Source organism: Nuphar pumila, chromosome 8 (assembly GCF_984573655.1).
Source record: "Nuphar pumila chromosome 8, dmNupPumi1.hap1.1, whole genome shotgun sequence".
NCBI lineage: Eukaryota > Viridiplantae > Streptophyta > Magnoliopsida > Nymphaeales > Nymphaeaceae > Nuphar > Nuphar pumila.
This window is the reverse complement of record NC_143256.1, coordinates 160,929-177,709: the sequence shown is the minus strand read 5'-3', so window position 1 is coordinate 177,709 and position 16,781 is coordinate 160,929. Positions and strand designations below refer to the sequence as shown.

Sequence of the window (16,781 nt, the reverse complement as noted above, 5' to 3'; positions counted from 1 at the left end):
TTGGAGAAGTATATGATAGCAAAGAAGGAAGCTAAGAAAGTAGTTCGAAACGCGAGGGCTGAGGTATATAAGGCGGTTTATGACAAGTTGGATACCAAAGAAGGCGAGAAGGATATTTATAGGCTTGCAAAGATGAGAGATAGAAAATCGAGGGATTTGGGTATGGTTAGATGTATCAAAGATGAAACGCAAAGGGTTTTAATCAAAGATGAGGAGATTAAGGAGAGATGGAAAGATTATTTTGATAAGCTATTTAATGATAGTCATGCTCAAGATCTTGGAAACTTCTCCATTCCTTTTCATGAGATAAATTGTGACTTCATGCGCAAGATTCAAAAGAAAGAAATTGCAGAGGCTTTGAAGAAAATGAAATCTAGAAGGGCAGTTGGCCCAGATGGTATACCTATCGAGGCTTGGAAATGCTTGGGAGAGAAAGGTTTAGAATGGTTGACAAATCTTTTTAACTTGATTTGGCGAACAAATAAGATGTCTAATGAGTGGAGGAAGAGTACTTTGGCGCATTTATATAAGAATAAGGGTGATATACAAGATTGCACAAACTATCGTGGTATAAAACTCATGAGTCATACTATGAAACTTTGGGAGAGGGTGATTGAGTCTAGGTTGAGGAAGGTTGTCATGATATCGGAGAATCAATTTGGTTTTATGCCTGGAAGATCAACTATGGAAGCTATACATCTTCTTAGACAACTTATTGAAAGATATAGAGAGAGGAACAAAGATTTGCATACGGTTTTTATTGATTTAGAGAAGGCATACGATAGAGTACCTAGGGACGTTCTCTGGTGGACAATGATGAAGAAAGGTGTTTCTCTCAAGTACATTAGTATAATTAAAGATATGTACGAAGGAGTAGTAACCAATGTCCAAACTTGTGGAGGGGTGACAACCAATTTTCTGATAACGGTTGGGTTACATCAAGGATCTGCTTTAAGCCCTTTCCTATTTGCGATAGTGATGGATGAGCTTACGAGATCAATTCAAGAAAATGTACTGTGGTGTATGTTGTTTGCTGATGATATTGTTTTGATTGATGAGGCTAGAGTTGAGGTTAATGCTAAGTTAGAATTATGGAGACAGACATTGGAAGCTAGAGGTTTTAAGTTGAGTAAGAGTAAGACTGAATATATGGAATGTCGGTTTAGTAAGCAACGAAGTAGTGATGGGAGTGTAGTGAAGCTTGGTGAGCAAGAAATACCGGTGAATGATTATTTCAAATATTTGGGATCCATCATTCAAAAGTATGGAGAAATTGATGGAGATGTAAATCATAGGATAAAGGTTGGGTGGATGAAATGAAAAAGTGCAACTGAAGTGTTATGCGATCGTAGAATGACATTGCGGTTGAAAGGAATGTTTTATAGGACGACTATTAGACCCGCTTTACTATATGGTACGGAATGTTGGGCTGCCAAGAGACATCATATTCAAAAAATGAGTGTAGCTGAGATGCGGATGCTTAGATGGATGTGTGGAAATACAATAAAAGATAAGATTCGGAACGAGGAGATACGTAAGAAGGTAGGTGTTGCACCCATTGAAAATAAGATGCGAGAGAATCGTTTACGGTGGTTTGGACATATTCGGCGAAGGCCTAATGATGCTCTAGTTAGAAGGTTGGAGAAATGGGAAAATATATTAGTTAAAAGAGGTCGGGGTAGGCATAGGAAGACTTGGATGGAGATGATAGGAAAGGATATGAATGCTTTGAACCTCACCGAGGACATGGCATTGAATAGAAATGATTGGAGGAAAAGGATTCATGTGGAAGACCCAAAATGAATTTCTTTTTTTGGTTCATATCGCTGACCCCAATTGTTTTGGGATGAAGGCGTAGTTGTTGTTGTTGTTTGTTGTATTACAAAAAGGATTCTTTGGAACTTGAAGGGAATCGACATAGTAAATATCACCCTTCCTAGAGTCTTAACTAACGATCCTGTATCCAACATTTGTTACATGAGAATTTTATATCACACCCATGATCCGAGAGTTGAGAAACGGAAAGTAAATTTAAGTTTAATTTGGGTATAAATCTAATTTTTGGAATAAAGAATCCTTGTTTTTCAAAGTTACCCATTCATTTTACTTCAAGAGACGTTCCATCCGCGGTTGAAACAAATGATGGAAGGAGATTTTTTGAATACTCGGAAAAAGAATTAAAACTTAGAGTCATATGAAAGGAAGCACCCGAATCCAAAAGCCAAGAAGTCTTACCGAGGGGAGAGGAGGTTGACATGGCCGCACCGGAAGTGGCACCTTTTAGAAGGGGTTGAAGAGCATCTACGATTTGTTGAAGATAGAGTGCTTCATTTGAAGGTGATGGGCCTTCTTGAGATGTAGTGGCCATGGCAAGAAGAATTTTTAACTTTGGACACATGGGTTTGATGTGCCCCGGTTCCTTACAAAAGTACCAAGTAAGCTTGCTATAGTCCCTCATTCCTCCTTGTCCACTTGGATTTTGGTTTTTGAAATGAGGAGGCTTGTATGTCTTTAAGTTGTTTCCTGGTCTTGAAACGGCATTTACACCTTCATTATCTTCATTATTTGAAGGTGTGGCTAATACACTTGGGGTATTCTTGCTTATATACATCCGAGTTTCTTCCCCACTTAACTTAGTTAATACATCTTTAAGAGGGGGAGAAGAAAAAGCGGATAAAAGAGAAGATCGGATTTGTTCGAATTCGGGCCTAAGCCATTTCAAAAAATTAAAAAATCTATCTTCTTCCAATTGTTTGTGACGGAGCTCTATGGCTTCACCACTCTATTTGGGTTCGAGCATAGCAAGCTCATCCCAAATACAAGAAAGTTCGGCAAAGTACTCTCTAATAGACATTTTTCCTTGTTGAAGCATTAGCGCCCTCTTTTGGAGCTAGTATTTGTGGGATAAATCCCTAGAGGTATATATCTTCTCAAGATATCCCCATGCTTGAGAAGCCTTCTTCAACTTTATGATATTTGCATTGATTCTCGTTTCTACGGATGAAAATATCCAAGAGAGGATTTTAAAATTTCGCATTTTCCATTCTTCATGCTTTTTCGTATATTCTTCAAGGGCCTTGGTTCTTTCATCTCCTTCAAGAATTTTTATCTCTCCTCCTTCTATTAAAGTTATCTTGGGTTCCGGTTCGGGAATCGAGCCTTGGACATAGCCCCAAAGCCCTTTTCTTTTGATGTGAGCTCCCATGTTACCGGCCCAAACATGATAGTTGGACCCATTGAGTTTGAACCCAAGAGAGAAATGGGAGTCTTTTTCACCCATTAGAGAGGAGAGATAATGAAAAACAATACGTACCTCAAAGGCTTTTCAACTCTTTCTTGACAAAAAAGGCTTCTAAAATATTGCCCGAAGGAGATGATCCACTCCAAACTCCAATAGCTTGAAGGCACATTTTTTGAGGCACTTCAAAAGAGAAGAAACGGACGATCATTCTTCTTCAAACGAGGCTCTGATACCATGTGAAAGTATCTCCAACAAGATACTATGAACAATATTACAATATTCTTGGAAATAAATGCGTATTAAAACGCCCAACAAGAACACTTGAAACACTTGTACACATAATGCACAACACAAACTCACAAATGCACAAATACGAACCCAAAAGTCATAAGTTCCACTAACACAAACTTGGGCTATAATCCCAAAGCCTCGAAGAATACACAAGGGGAGATCCCCTTTAAATAAAGAGGTGGAGACCTTGAAGAGGCTCCACCTCTAGCCGTTGGAGTCCCTTCCAACGGTCACAAATGTGACCGTTGGAAGGGGCCCAATGACTAGATGGTGGGCCCCTCCAAGGTGCTTTCCACCTTTTACAAAAAGCAGCAAAAAAAAAAGAAAAAAGAAAAAGAATAAAAGGAAATTACAAAAATATATTCTAAAAAGAATATGTTGTAAAAAGACTAAACTACCCATACGGTTAAACAGTTAGAAATATATATTATATATATATATATATATATATATATAATAAGTAGATACATATAGATATATATTAATATATGTATATGTATTATCTTATATATATATATAATATATATATTATATTGCATTATTAGATTACATAATTTAACAATGGGCTACTCCTAACGCCCAATGTTTCTTCCAATTTGCAAAGTCAAATGACCATTCCTACCGGTTTCTTATGCAACAAAAAGGGACATATTAAAGCAAATTGTTGATTCAATCCCAAGAATAGGAAAATCTTTGCAATTAGAAGCCAAGAAAGACACAAAAAATTCAAAGGCTGGGGGAGAAGTAAAAGAGTTACTATTGGCAGCACTGGCAAGGCTAAATATGAAGCAAAATGATAAAGGCACTTGGTATGTTGACTCAAGGGCAGCAACCCACGTTTCAGGTGATGCGGGTAAACTCTTAAACCTTATTCCTTATGTTGGTAGAAATAGCATAGTCACAGGAGACGGGACTCACCACTCTATATCGCACATTGGAAATATTGTTATACCCATGTCCAAGTCTTCCCTTCAACTTCCAAATGTTCTTTATGCACCAAATATTCAGAAAAATATTGTTTTTGTGTCAAAACTTGATGATATTAATGCTTCAGTTGAATTTACTCCCTCTTCTGTTTATGTCAAGGATCGTCGCACGAGGAAGACATTCGCTGAAGGAAAAAGGCGAGGCAATATGTACATTTTTCAAGAAGATCCCTCCTCCACAGTTCATTCCACTTGTTCATCGAAGCTCTATCAGCATCCATCATTAGTCTCATATGAGTCTGTGTTCGTTATTTCTGAATGTAATAAGTCAATCCTTTGGCACAGTCGATTGGGTCATTGTAGTCGTCATTTCATTGAAAAACTTGTCTCAAATAATTTGATTCCTAAGTCTAGTCTGGGTTCAGAAACAAGTAAAATAAAATGTCTGAGTTGTCATTTATGTAAGAGTCATATTTTACCCTTCAATTCAATCAATAAAAGAGCTTCAAGACCTTTTGAGATCATATGTTCTGATGTTTGGGGCCCTGCCCCAATTGCTTTTGCTTCTGCTTCTGGAAGTAGATATTACTTTATCTTTGTTGACAGTTATTCACGTTACACTTGGATATTCTTCATGAAGCATAAATCAGAAGTTTTTGGAATATTTTAAAAGTTCTATTCCTTTATCAAAAACCACTTCTCTGAAAACATCCTACATTTTCAATGTGATGGAGGGGGAGAGTTCTCCTCTAGTGATTTTATTGAATTTCTTCAGCATAATGGAATAAGGAGGAGAGCGTCTTACCCACACACACCTCAACAAAATGGGATTACTGAGAGGAAGCATCGACATATTGCTGAGAGTGCAATGAGCATGATGCATGATAGTAATCTCCCTATTACTTTATGAACAGAGGCTTTTCACTCTACAGTGCATGCGATAAACTGCTTGCCTATGTCACTGTTGGAAAACAGATCACCATACTTTACACTTTTTGGCATCCATCCTGATTACCATGAATTACGTGTTTTTGGATCTATTTGTTATGTACACATTGATAGCTCATTAAGGCATAAGTTTCAAAACAAAGCCTTGAAGTGTAGATTTGTGGGATATGCAGATGAATATAAGGGGTACAAGTGTTATGATCCTTCGAGTAAACGCATCAAAGTGTCGAGAAACGTTATTTTTGATGAGATGAACTTTGATAATCAACTAACTAACCCCTCTGGCTCATGTTCCAATGTTGAGGTATATTGTCCATGGCTAAGCTCTAAACTTTTCTCCAACATTAATACTGAATGCCCTCCGGACTACAGTCAGAAGGATGCATGTGAGGAGTCAGAAGGTGCATCACAATCAAAAGAGGTTGATGGTCAACCCTTGGAAATAGGAAGGTATAAGGGAATCGTCTACACTCGACGTGAGAAGGACCTTCCACTCGTCTCTACTCCCTGTACGAACCTTAATATGCCTCCTACTTCCTCACAGATGTTGTCGATCAGAAGGACTACTCGGGCTCGTCACCCACTTGACAAATGGGCCAGCTGCAAAAAAAAATCACTGGATTATCAATTGATTCTAAGAGCCATAACCAAAGAATATGAACCACTCACCTTTTATTAAGCTGCCAACTCAAAGAAGTAGATTGAAGCGATGAATGAAGAAATGGAAGCTCTACATGAATGTGGCACTTGAGAGGTTGTTCCCAGACCACCAAATAGAAATATAGTCGGATCAAAATGGGTGTACAAGATTAAATATAAACCTGATGGGAGTATTGAAAGGTACAAACCTAGACTTGTTGCAAAAGGATTCACACAAGAGCAAGGGCAGGATTTTGATAAAACTTTTAGTCCCATGGTGAAAATGGGGACCATTCGAATTGTGTTGGGTCTAGCTGTTGAACATAGATGGATATTAAGTCAGCTAGATGTTAAAAATGCCTTCCTGCATGGAGATCTCAAGGAGGAAGTTTATATGGAGCAACCCGCAGGATATACAGAACAAGATATTGATCAATACATGTGTAAACTGAAACGAGCGATATATGGTTTGAAACAGGCATCTCGTTCTTGGTTCGAGAGTTTTTCGCTTGAAATACAGAGACATGGCTTCTCTAGGTCTCTTTTTTATCATTCATTATTCATCTACAAGAAGCAGAGTGTGACCACACTCCTATTGATATATGCAGATGACATCATCATTACAAGTAACTGCGAAACTCATATTGAGGAAGTAAAGAAATTATTGAATCAGAGATTTAAAATGAAAGATCTCGAAGATCTACGATATTTCCTTGTGGTGGAAGTCGACAAGACATGTAATACACTTACTCTCACTCAACACAAGTACAAAGTGGATATTCTCAGTAGAGCGGGTATGATGAATTGCAAACCCTTGGCAACCCCAAGTGTCGTGCATCAGAAACTAAGTTCTAAAGAGGGAGACTTATATGAAGATCCTACCAAATACTGCGCATAGTAGGTATGTTATAATACCTAACATTCACTCGACCTGATATAGTGTATTATGTCAATCAGGTATCTCAATTTATGCATGAACCTCATGCATCACATATTCTAAAAGGTACTGTCGGCGATGGCCTTGTGTACAGAAAGAGTGAGCTGAATCAAGGCGCCCATGAAATCATTGTTTATGTTGACGTTGATTGGGCAGGTGATCCAGACGAACGTCGATCAGTATCTGGTTATTGCAGTTTTCTTGGGTCAAATCTAGTTTCTTGGAGCAGTAGAAAGCAGAAAGCCATAGCTAGATCAAGCATAGAGGCCGAATACAGATCGATGGCTTCCGCGACTGCAGAGGCTACATGGATAAGACATCTCCTCACAGAGTTAGGAGAATTGATTGCTCGATCAGTTCTACTATGTGACAACCAAAGTGCCATCAATATGTCTTTCAAACTCATTTATCACAGTCGAGCAAAACACATTGAGATAGATCAACATTTTGTAAGGCAAAAGGTCAAAGAAAAAGAAATTGAGCCCAATTTTGTCCGAACAGAAGAACAAGTTGCAGATATATTCACAAAAGGATTAACAAATGACAGGTTTTGGATGTTAAAAGGCAAGTTGTTCATGATCCAAGATCATGTACAACTTAAGGGAGGGTGAAAAGAATCGTTTATGGATCTGGATCCAATCCAGACCCGTATCCATATATGGGTTGTGCTATGTTGTAATTTTAAACATTTATTTAAGGGTATTTCGGTACCCTAATCTTTGTAATCTTTATATACATATGCCTTGAATAGATTAGTCACGAGTGAGAGAATCAGTTGTGACTTTCTGCAGCCCTCTTTTCTTCTTTTCTCGTTTTTTCTCCTTGCGCAGGTAAACCTGGAGTTCACCTTTTTACACGATCTTTGTATATGTTGCACCTGCTAGAATAGATTATATATTTTAATTATTTTTTTTTATAAAATAAATTGTTTATCTCAATTATTATTATTTTTATGAAATAAATTGTTTATCTCATGAATGTCCTGCTTTATTTTAATTCTACATTGTCTATTCGTGAACCTACTAGTTTGTTATGAAACTGACCCATTTCATGAGTAGGTGACGAGCTGAACTTTACCGACGGTCGATGGCCCGATGCAATATGGCTCGAGATTTCCTTCTTTTTGCTGGCGTCTTGGCTCTGTGTTTTGGGTTTCCTTTAGATTTTTGGATTGTGGGAAAGAATGTTTATCATTTTGTAATAAACTGAAGATTCTATTAATAAGATATGGTTTTGTTTTGCACTTACTTTGAGTAACTGTTTTATGGATGATGATAATTTTATATCTAACGTGCCCATAATTTGTTAACTTGTGTTCTTTTCTAAATTGCTTATGTTGTCGATTTTAAAAGTAAAAACTCTTATCTTTGAAAGGTTTTTCACCAATGTTTTCGAAATCACAAGTTAAAATTTGGGGGCATTACATCATCGCCACACCCACATCCGTATCTGCACCCGCACCTATGTGACATAGCATACAATGAAAATCAGCATCATGTATATGGATATTTTGATAGTATTTGTGTTTCATTTTAAACCATATAAGTAGCCAACTAATTATGTAACTAATTCAACTATCAAAGGCAGTTTGTGGAGATTATTTTCCAAATTTAGTTGTACCAACATTCAATTCATTTTTCAGCAACCCAATTTGCTTTATTCTGTTTTTTTTTTCAAATTATAGAATTCATGTTACCTGAATAAATTTGAAGACATAAATGAAAGAGTTTCGCTTCATCAATAACATCTGCCAGTCAAAGTTAGCCCTCAGAAGCTCTGATTTCTTGACCCCATAACTTGAAGTAGTCAGTGCTGCAGGATGATTACGCTGTCTATCATATGGAACACACAGTTCCTTCATCAAACTCTTGCCAACATGAAAAGATTGAAATGCTTCAGCAAATTTCTCAATGGGTATATACTGGTAATTATAATCACGACCTGACCAATACTGTCGCTGGTCATTTCTAGATGTCACCTAAAAACAGTAAAAGGTATAGAGTTGGCACCATTGAACATGAAAGAATTGAAAATTATACAACAGGAACAATCTTTAATTCATACTTCTTGCAAAAAATCAGCAACATTTTTCCGTTCTGGACACCGGAAACCCATGAACTCAAAGAATTCAAGGACATTCTCACGAGGTCCTTGATAAACAATGTAACCTTCAGAAATAAGAACTATATCATCAAATAATTCATATGTTTCTGGAGCTGGCTGCAATAGGGATATCATAGTAGTTCCATCAAGTGCATGGGTTGAATGCTGGAGGTACTTGATGATTTGATAAGTTGTTGAGCTGTCAAGCCCATTTGATATCTCATCCATAAACAAAACTCTAGCTGGACCGACTAGTAGTTCACCTGCAAAATCCACATGTCAGGCATCCCTGAACACCTGAGAGATGCATGTAGAATACTAGATGCATCTATAGAGAAACATTTACCAGTTGTAAGTCGTTTCTTCTGCCCTCCAGAAATTCCTCTAAGCATTTCATCTCCTACTAGGGTGTCAGCACATATGTTCAGACCTAGAATCTATGCCAATCAGAGCTTATAAACTTCAGAATTTTTACAAAAAAACTGGTATGCCTTCTAAAGTATAGAGTATATTGCACACTGATTTAGTTCCAATCATATGAAAATGCTCCATCAAATAAAGTTTGCAGAAAAAATATAAAAAAAAACTAGTTGGGTGATAAAGTGGAAAGCTATTGCCTTGAAAATGAAATGCCCTCGTGAAAAGTTGACGTCAGTAAATAGTAAATACATATTATAACAAAAAATCATTTCCGATGTTTTAATGATGCATGTTTTACCAAGTATACATGTAGATTTTCATAGAGAATAGAAGTTGATCTTAGAAAGAGACAATGAAGCTAAAAGAACAGTAAAGCTATCTCAATGAACCTTCATTATATACTCTGTCACAAGGCTTGTTTGTTCTCCCTGCAAAGCTAAAGCCTGGAACAAAACTAAAAATGAATAAACAAATTTACAGCCTTCCGCCCAAACATAGAGAAGGGACGCCAGAATAACATTGAATACCTTCATAAATAAGTCAAGATCCTCATCTGGCTTTATTCCAGCATTCTTTTCTCTTCTTGAAAGTTCCAGAAGCATATCTATTCAACTCAACAACATTTCAGCTTCCAGAGAAAATGGAACAAAGACTTTCTCAGTATTTGAGGATGAAATGTTTTACCATATTTGATTCCGACACCTTGGCATCTCCCTGAAAAATCAAGAGTTTCTCTAACTGTCATTTCTGCAACATGTGAATCTTGCTGACTAACATAGGCCGATGTTCTTTGAGGAACAAACTCTTTAAGACTGTGACCGTTATATGTGATGCTGCCTGACATCTACAAAAAATATTCCCAGTAGTGAATTATTGATTCCAGAGAGTATGTCCACAACAAGCTATATGTAATTAACCACAATATCTTCCATTCTGTAAGTAAAGCAGAACATTCAAGATCAAGTTGCAGTTATATATGTAAATTCCTGAAGCAACGAAGGTGTTGGTCCCATAAAACTATTCAGATAAATCATAGCAGATTCATGCATGTGTCTGCACACACCCAACCCCCAGAAAGAAAATTTTCAAGTGAAGAAAACTGACTTGCAAATCTGATCCAAGCCTTCCAGCCAGTGCCAAGAGCAGTGTCGTCTTTCCTGAGCTAGGAGGACCTAGAAGTAGTGTCATTCTGAAAGAGTGGCAACTTTAGTAATTGAAGAAGAACAAGTAATGATCGCCTCAACACCAACATTAAAATTCTGTCAAGAACAGACCTGGAAGGCTTAATTATGCCATTAATGTCTTGCAATATGGACAAGTGTCTTGGACTGCTGGGTAAAATCCTGAATTGTCTCAAAAAGGCCTTGAGAACAAGATCAAAAGTATATTAAAACCCTTATACATTCAAAAGCAGCTGCCTTTAGAATTTAATGTCAACCATAACAAAGAGATATGTGCCATGCAATCAACATAAATACCTCTGCCGTGTTACATATGTAATTAGGAATCGTTGGTAAAGCTCTGCTTCCAACATGAACATATGCATCAACTTTCAACTGCTGAAATCGAACCTCAATTTTTGGAAATTCAAGACCCACTCTGCAAATAACGCCAAAAGCATTACTTCCGCTTCCCAAAGACAGTAATGATAAGAACTAAAACAAAGATAAGTATCATTTGATCATAGCATGGGAACATGGAACTTTCCAACTAAACAAAATTCGCATTGCTCAATATTCACCATAATTTCCTATTACAACTAAGAAACTAAACTCATATAAAGTGATCACGGAAAAGCTCAACCGAATTGTTCAATGTGAAACATCTTTCCTGTCCTAATAGAGGATATAAAGTTGCAGAAGACTTTGCAAACTACAAAATCAAGCAGTTTCCTTTTTTAGAAACTAACTCAAAAGCCAAGAGGAGTCCAAGAAAAGCATTCTTGGAAAATTCCTTAAAGAAAAAATGTCACCTTTCTTGTGGAAAATAATGACATGAAACATAAATTATAATTTTCTATTTGATATGAAAGATGAAAAAAATCAAGAAATTTTAAAGGAAAAAAAAATCCAACATTGGTGAAAAGATCAAGGGGAAAAGATGGAAGCAAAATGCTCAGTGCAGAACTTTAACCTGCTCACATGAACTAGTGAAATATGAGGCCCAAGTAGAAGTCCTAAAGCTAATGCATACACCTTGTTCTGCTAGTGAAGACCAGAAAATCAAAAGGAAAGCTTAAAATAAAGAATGCACCAAGGTATCGGACAATATTGTAGACAAAAACTGAGTTAAAATTGTAGAGTTTGTAGAGAAGTTTTGTGCATTTCAAACAAAACAGTCATTGAAACCAGACATGGAAAACACTAACAGAATTCCCAAAAGAAAACACAATCAACGCTTGGTGGGAGGACTAGAAACACTACGCGTCGAATCTACGCCTCATTTTGAACAGGAACTGCTCCGCATTCTGGTCCACGGCGTTCATGAGGCGGTCGAGAACCAGCTGCCGGTCCTGAACGCCAAGGCTGCTGATCTCCACCTCCCTATGCTCCCCAATGAGGTTCTCAAAAATCCCTCTCCTCACCCGGTCGTATGTCGGCAACCGCTCCAATGCCGCCCACCTGAGGGCCGTCTCATCGTCCTCATCTTCTCGCAGAGAATTCGACTGGCTGAACGCATTCTCTGACGAGTTCCACAGCCCGGAGGCGTAGCTCCTCCCCAACTCCATCTACTTCCAGCCCCCTCCTCCTTTCTTCTGCACTCCAAAACAGAAGGACTACTTCCCCAAATTGTTCTCACAGAAACAGACAATCCAGAACCGATCAAATGGGTTTTAGGGGAGGGGCAAGAGGATAACAACCCAGGCGGCAATTTAATGAAGGCATGTTCTGGCAGTTGGGTAGGCAAAAGCGTGAGCATTGAGGGTTTAGGGTTTAAGACAGAATAAGTGAGGAACTGAGCAGGATTAATGGTGGGTTCTATGGTGGCACCCATTTCACAAAGTGGGTGGATCGACCTAACTTCATCCGAAGCGCAGATTGGCCGCTCTGTAGAGCATTAATGGTGGCAGCGTTCTTCTGAAGCAAGGAGGGTCCAGAGAGTTAATGGCACTACAATATAGATGGGGACCTCTCCTTTAGTCCTTTTTTTCTACCCATTTTTTTTTGCTTTTTATCGCTTCTCTGCTCTACACAGGTCTGGGGTAGTTAGAGTGTCTACCCCTTCTACAAGAAGGGGCTGCCTCTCGTAGGACAGTTTCCAGTTGGGCATGTGGGTGGTAGGATCTTCAAGGGTTTAAACGGCCACAATATGGGAGGCAGATCAGGTCATGCTGAACATGAGCGTTTTTGCTCATGCCGACATCGTGGCCGTCTGTTTGCATTTTGGATGAATGCCCCGTGGTTTTGTTGACTTTTGAGCTTTTTGAGATACAAATCGGATGGCCACGATGTCAGCATGAGCAAAAACGCTCATGTTCAGCATGACCTGATTTGCTTTCCGACTGAATTACCAAAACACACCTGAATTATTTACTAGGGACATAAGAGAGTTTGTGAATATATATTTGACTATAAAAGAAAGGTTTGTGAATTTCGTTAGGAAACAGTGGCGGAGCCAGAAGTTTTTCTTTGGGTGGGCAGATTTTGGGTCTCGGGGACAATGCTATGGTCCTGAAGGACGATCCATTTATTCGGACCAGTGGCGGAGCTAAAAAAATTTTGCCTACCCATCGTCAGAAGAAATTTTGGTTGTTCGTGATAGATCTCACATGCTCTTCTAGAAGCGGCCTCCCTGGCTGGAGAAGGCAATGGCCATCAAGTTGATGGTACCATCTGGTTTCATCATTTTGAGGGCCTTCATAACATAGGCCTGCCCGTGGCCAGGCTACAACACACTTTCAATCCCTCTTTTCCTCCATTTAGTGAAGCAAGCATAGTGTTTTGCATGACACCCATAACTAGATTTTGGTTCCAGTCATTCATGTCGCCATTCCTGTGATTAGGACCTCACCGATGCAAGTTGTTTTCATCAAATTGGACCCTGTGTTTGTGATCTACATCATCCATTTAGTGAAGATCGGCATTTGAATAGACAGAATCCGACTTATGTGCAAGACTTTTTGTTGATTCAAAAATCAATAACCAATTAATAAAAACATGATTTTTTTTGTTAAAGAACACTGTCAAAATAAATTGAAAATCATGTTTTTTTTTGTTAAAGAACACTATCAAAAGATTGATTTCTATTAAATCAACTGTGTTGAACCCATCGATAGGGTCAGATTGATCAAAATAACTTAGTACCAATGAGATCCCAGAGGGAGTTATGACCACAGAGGATGATACAGGGATAAGTGGAGTCGGGTTCCCCATAAACGTAGGTTACACGGTTTCACAAAGAACAAATGACAAAAGAAGAAGCTGGGAGAAAAGCACACAGATCTTCGTTGAATATTCACAATAGAGAACTTCAACTCCCACAAACTAATAACCCGTCTCTTCTGCGGTTTTTACACAGTTCAATAAGGTAAAAAAAATTAAGGGAAAAGATTAGCACGACCATCGTCAGAAGAAAGCACACATGGATGCATATTCTTTCTTTAACATCGTCAGAAGAAAAAAAAAATCCGGTTTCTAATTCTGGGGTGGGCGACCGCCCACCTCTGCCCACCCCTGGCTCCGCCAGTGTTTGGAAACTGATAGTCTGAGGGGCTTCTTGCATTTGGAAAAGTGGTACCTCCAAATCCTGGCAAACAAATCCATTCTTTAGTGCAAATATAAAAAGGATATAGTTTCACTTCCTTAAATGTATAATCTCTCATCCGGGCTACCACTTTTCAAACACCCACCACCAATGTAGTTTGACCATGTATCTATATCTAGCTACCAAATGCATAAACCCCAATCCCAACTGCTAGTTTCCAAACAGAGCAATATAATTTGAAATCTCATGCTGCAAGTCATTTTAATTCAATCTAACATTAAAAATGTGCTCAGCATGATAGATTTGTTAGGATTCAAACCTCAGATCGTGTTTTTTGACAAAAAAAAATAGGTTTTGATCATTTTATATTTTTTAAAGTGTTTATGACCATCAACTTTACTTTTGGATTGCGAGAAAAACCTACGCACACATTAGCAACTGACGTCTAAACGTCAATCTTCACAAAGCAGACTATGTGGATCATATTTATGGAGTCAGATTTACAAAAAAAAAAAAAATTGAATTTGCTAAATCATTTGTACATACAAACAATTATAGCAAATAAATTGGTTACCACAGCTAATCTACTGGTACGAAGGGAATTTAACGAGTTTGTTTGAGAAATATTTGTAGGGTGAACTGCAGGTGTGCAGTAAATCACATGGTCCACTTTAGTCCTTATTTCTGGCAAAAGGATCAGCACGGTTTTGGTTAGGCAATAAAAAGGATAGGTGGATCCACAATAAATGACTTTAGACTTGAAGATGTTTTATGAAGTCTATGGACAGAATGAAGTTTCATAAACAAGTGCATGAAATAGTTATCTTCACCGATACTGCTTAAGAATATGACAAGGACCCCACATGTCAATTGCCACCCTGTTGGCTCATCTACTTTTATTATTATTTTACTGGACCCATTTATAGATGGGACTTGGGCTTGTGGTCGCCATTGGTTGTGTGTTTTTGTAACTTGCCAGAAAAATCCCTAGATGATAGAGATCTTTCAGTTTGCTACTAATAAACATGCCATCAGCTGTCCCTTGGTATTTTTTTTGTGCCCCTTTAATTTTCAAATTGTTAATATGTTTTCTGATATGCATGGTATGTGGCACTTCTAATCAAATGGTTTAAGGACCTGTTTGATCCCCAAGTTAAGAGCATATTAACTTTAAAAGTCTCTCTCTCTCTCTCATATTAATTTTAAGTCTCTCTTTCTATGGTAGACACATATTAGTTCTTCACGTGGCATGAATATCGTTGCCCCTCCAAATAAAAATTTCTGGCTACTCCATTGTTCAGTTAGTATCGTACAATTTTTTTTTATGGAAAATAATTGTACTGTAGCAAAAATGATACACTTTAAAATATGCCTTCCAATTTATCAAATATGTCGAATGGACAATATCATAGGTTACAATTTTTATCCTTTGCAGTTGAAAATTCTGATTTTCGCACATCATGACACTAAAATAGTACACCTACGAAATTTGTCAATAAAATCGCATCTGAGGTTACAATTTTTTGAAAAAATTGTAAAATTTCAAACAATTTGTGAAACTAGCGATGAAGTTTTTGCGATTACCTTCAAAAATCCTAAAATCCGTAGGAGTCTAATAATTGTGATGTAACACTTGAGAATTTTTTATACATTTCTATGAAATAAAGATGAAATTCATGTTATAATTTTTGTTTGAATTTCAATTTGGATCTAGATAATTGCAATTCTATTATTTGGATTTCAATTTGTACTATCTAGATCCAAACGTGAATCTCAATTTTGGTAAATAGGATCCATAGGGTGAGACACCCCTTTAAAGTGGGCCCTCTTGGATCTTAGAGTCCAAGATATGGACTCAAGCCAAGTCAAAGAAGGTGAGACGTCTCCACCTACTTTCCTATTTTCTCCTATTTATCTTATTAGCTTGGTTTGCTTGTTATTTAATTAGAAGTCCTAAATTGTTTTGTTATTTTATTAAGAGACTTAGTTAACTAAATTGCTTAATTGTTTCTTTATTGCATTAGAAACCCTATTTAGCTAGGATTATAGAAGGTTACTTAATCTAATTGGAATTCTAATTTGCTAAGATTAACATTGTTACTTCTTTTTTTAACGAGGGGTCTCTTGAGAAAAGGTTATAAAGAGTAACATATTCACTCTTTTTATCACACGCCCCTCTCTATCTTTTTGTAATGCCCCAGATTTTTAAAATAATACTTGGTCAAAAATTCATGAATTTTTTTTACAACGAAATTTAGAAAAGGTCTTTAGCATAAAAAATAAACGATAATGAATCATCGATTTTAGAAAACACCGAGCAAGTCACAGGTATGTGGCCAAGTACTCATTGACCACCAAAGTATTTCATTTATCAAAATGAGTTGTTTATTACAAACATTATTGCTTGGAAAAGCAATATTCTATAAACTAGTTTTATAAATGAAAAGGTTCAACACTATTTGGAGAAACCCTAGAACTCGATGTCACATTGCTCTGCATATCACATTGTAGGTTCAATACCTGTTTCTCTCATTAAATGGGCTCAGAACCATTGCCGGTCTGGTAAAAAAGT

The 16,781-nt window shown here is 37.5% G+C and overlaps 1 protein-coding gene across 2 annotated transcripts in view; it reads right to left on the bottom strand.

Moving 5' to 3' along the window:
• The window catches only part of LOC149829411 (ABC transporter G family member 32-like), a 70,708-nt gene extending 58,108 nt beyond the window's left edge, over positions 1-12,600 (bottom strand). The window contains exons 1-10 of one of the 2 annotated variants that reach the window (XM_090015921.1): positions 12,090-12,600; positions 10,984-11,104; positions 10,780-10,868; positions 10,610-10,694; positions 10,190-10,349; positions 10,033-10,109; positions 9,895-9,948; positions 9,432-9,522; positions 9,047-9,348; positions 8,679-8,960 (exon numbers count right to left, since the gene is read on the bottom strand). In XM_090015921.1, coding sequence (XP_089872047.1) covers positions 8,679-8,960; positions 9,047-9,348; positions 9,432-9,522; positions 9,895-9,948; positions 10,033-10,109; positions 10,190-10,349; positions 10,610-10,694; positions 10,780-10,868; positions 10,984-11,104; positions 12,090-12,499 — 1,671 coding nt within the window. In that variant the 5' untranslated portion in view covers positions 12,500-12,600. Of the gene's footprint in view, positions 1-8,678; positions 8,961-9,046; positions 9,349-9,431; positions 9,523-9,894; positions 9,949-10,032; positions 10,110-10,189; positions 10,350-10,609; positions 10,695-10,779; positions 10,869-10,983; positions 11,105-11,928 lie in introns of both variants that reach the window. The other variant, XM_090015922.1, reaches the window with a different exon arrangement.
• Positions 12,601-16,781: the final 4,181 nt, after the last annotated feature.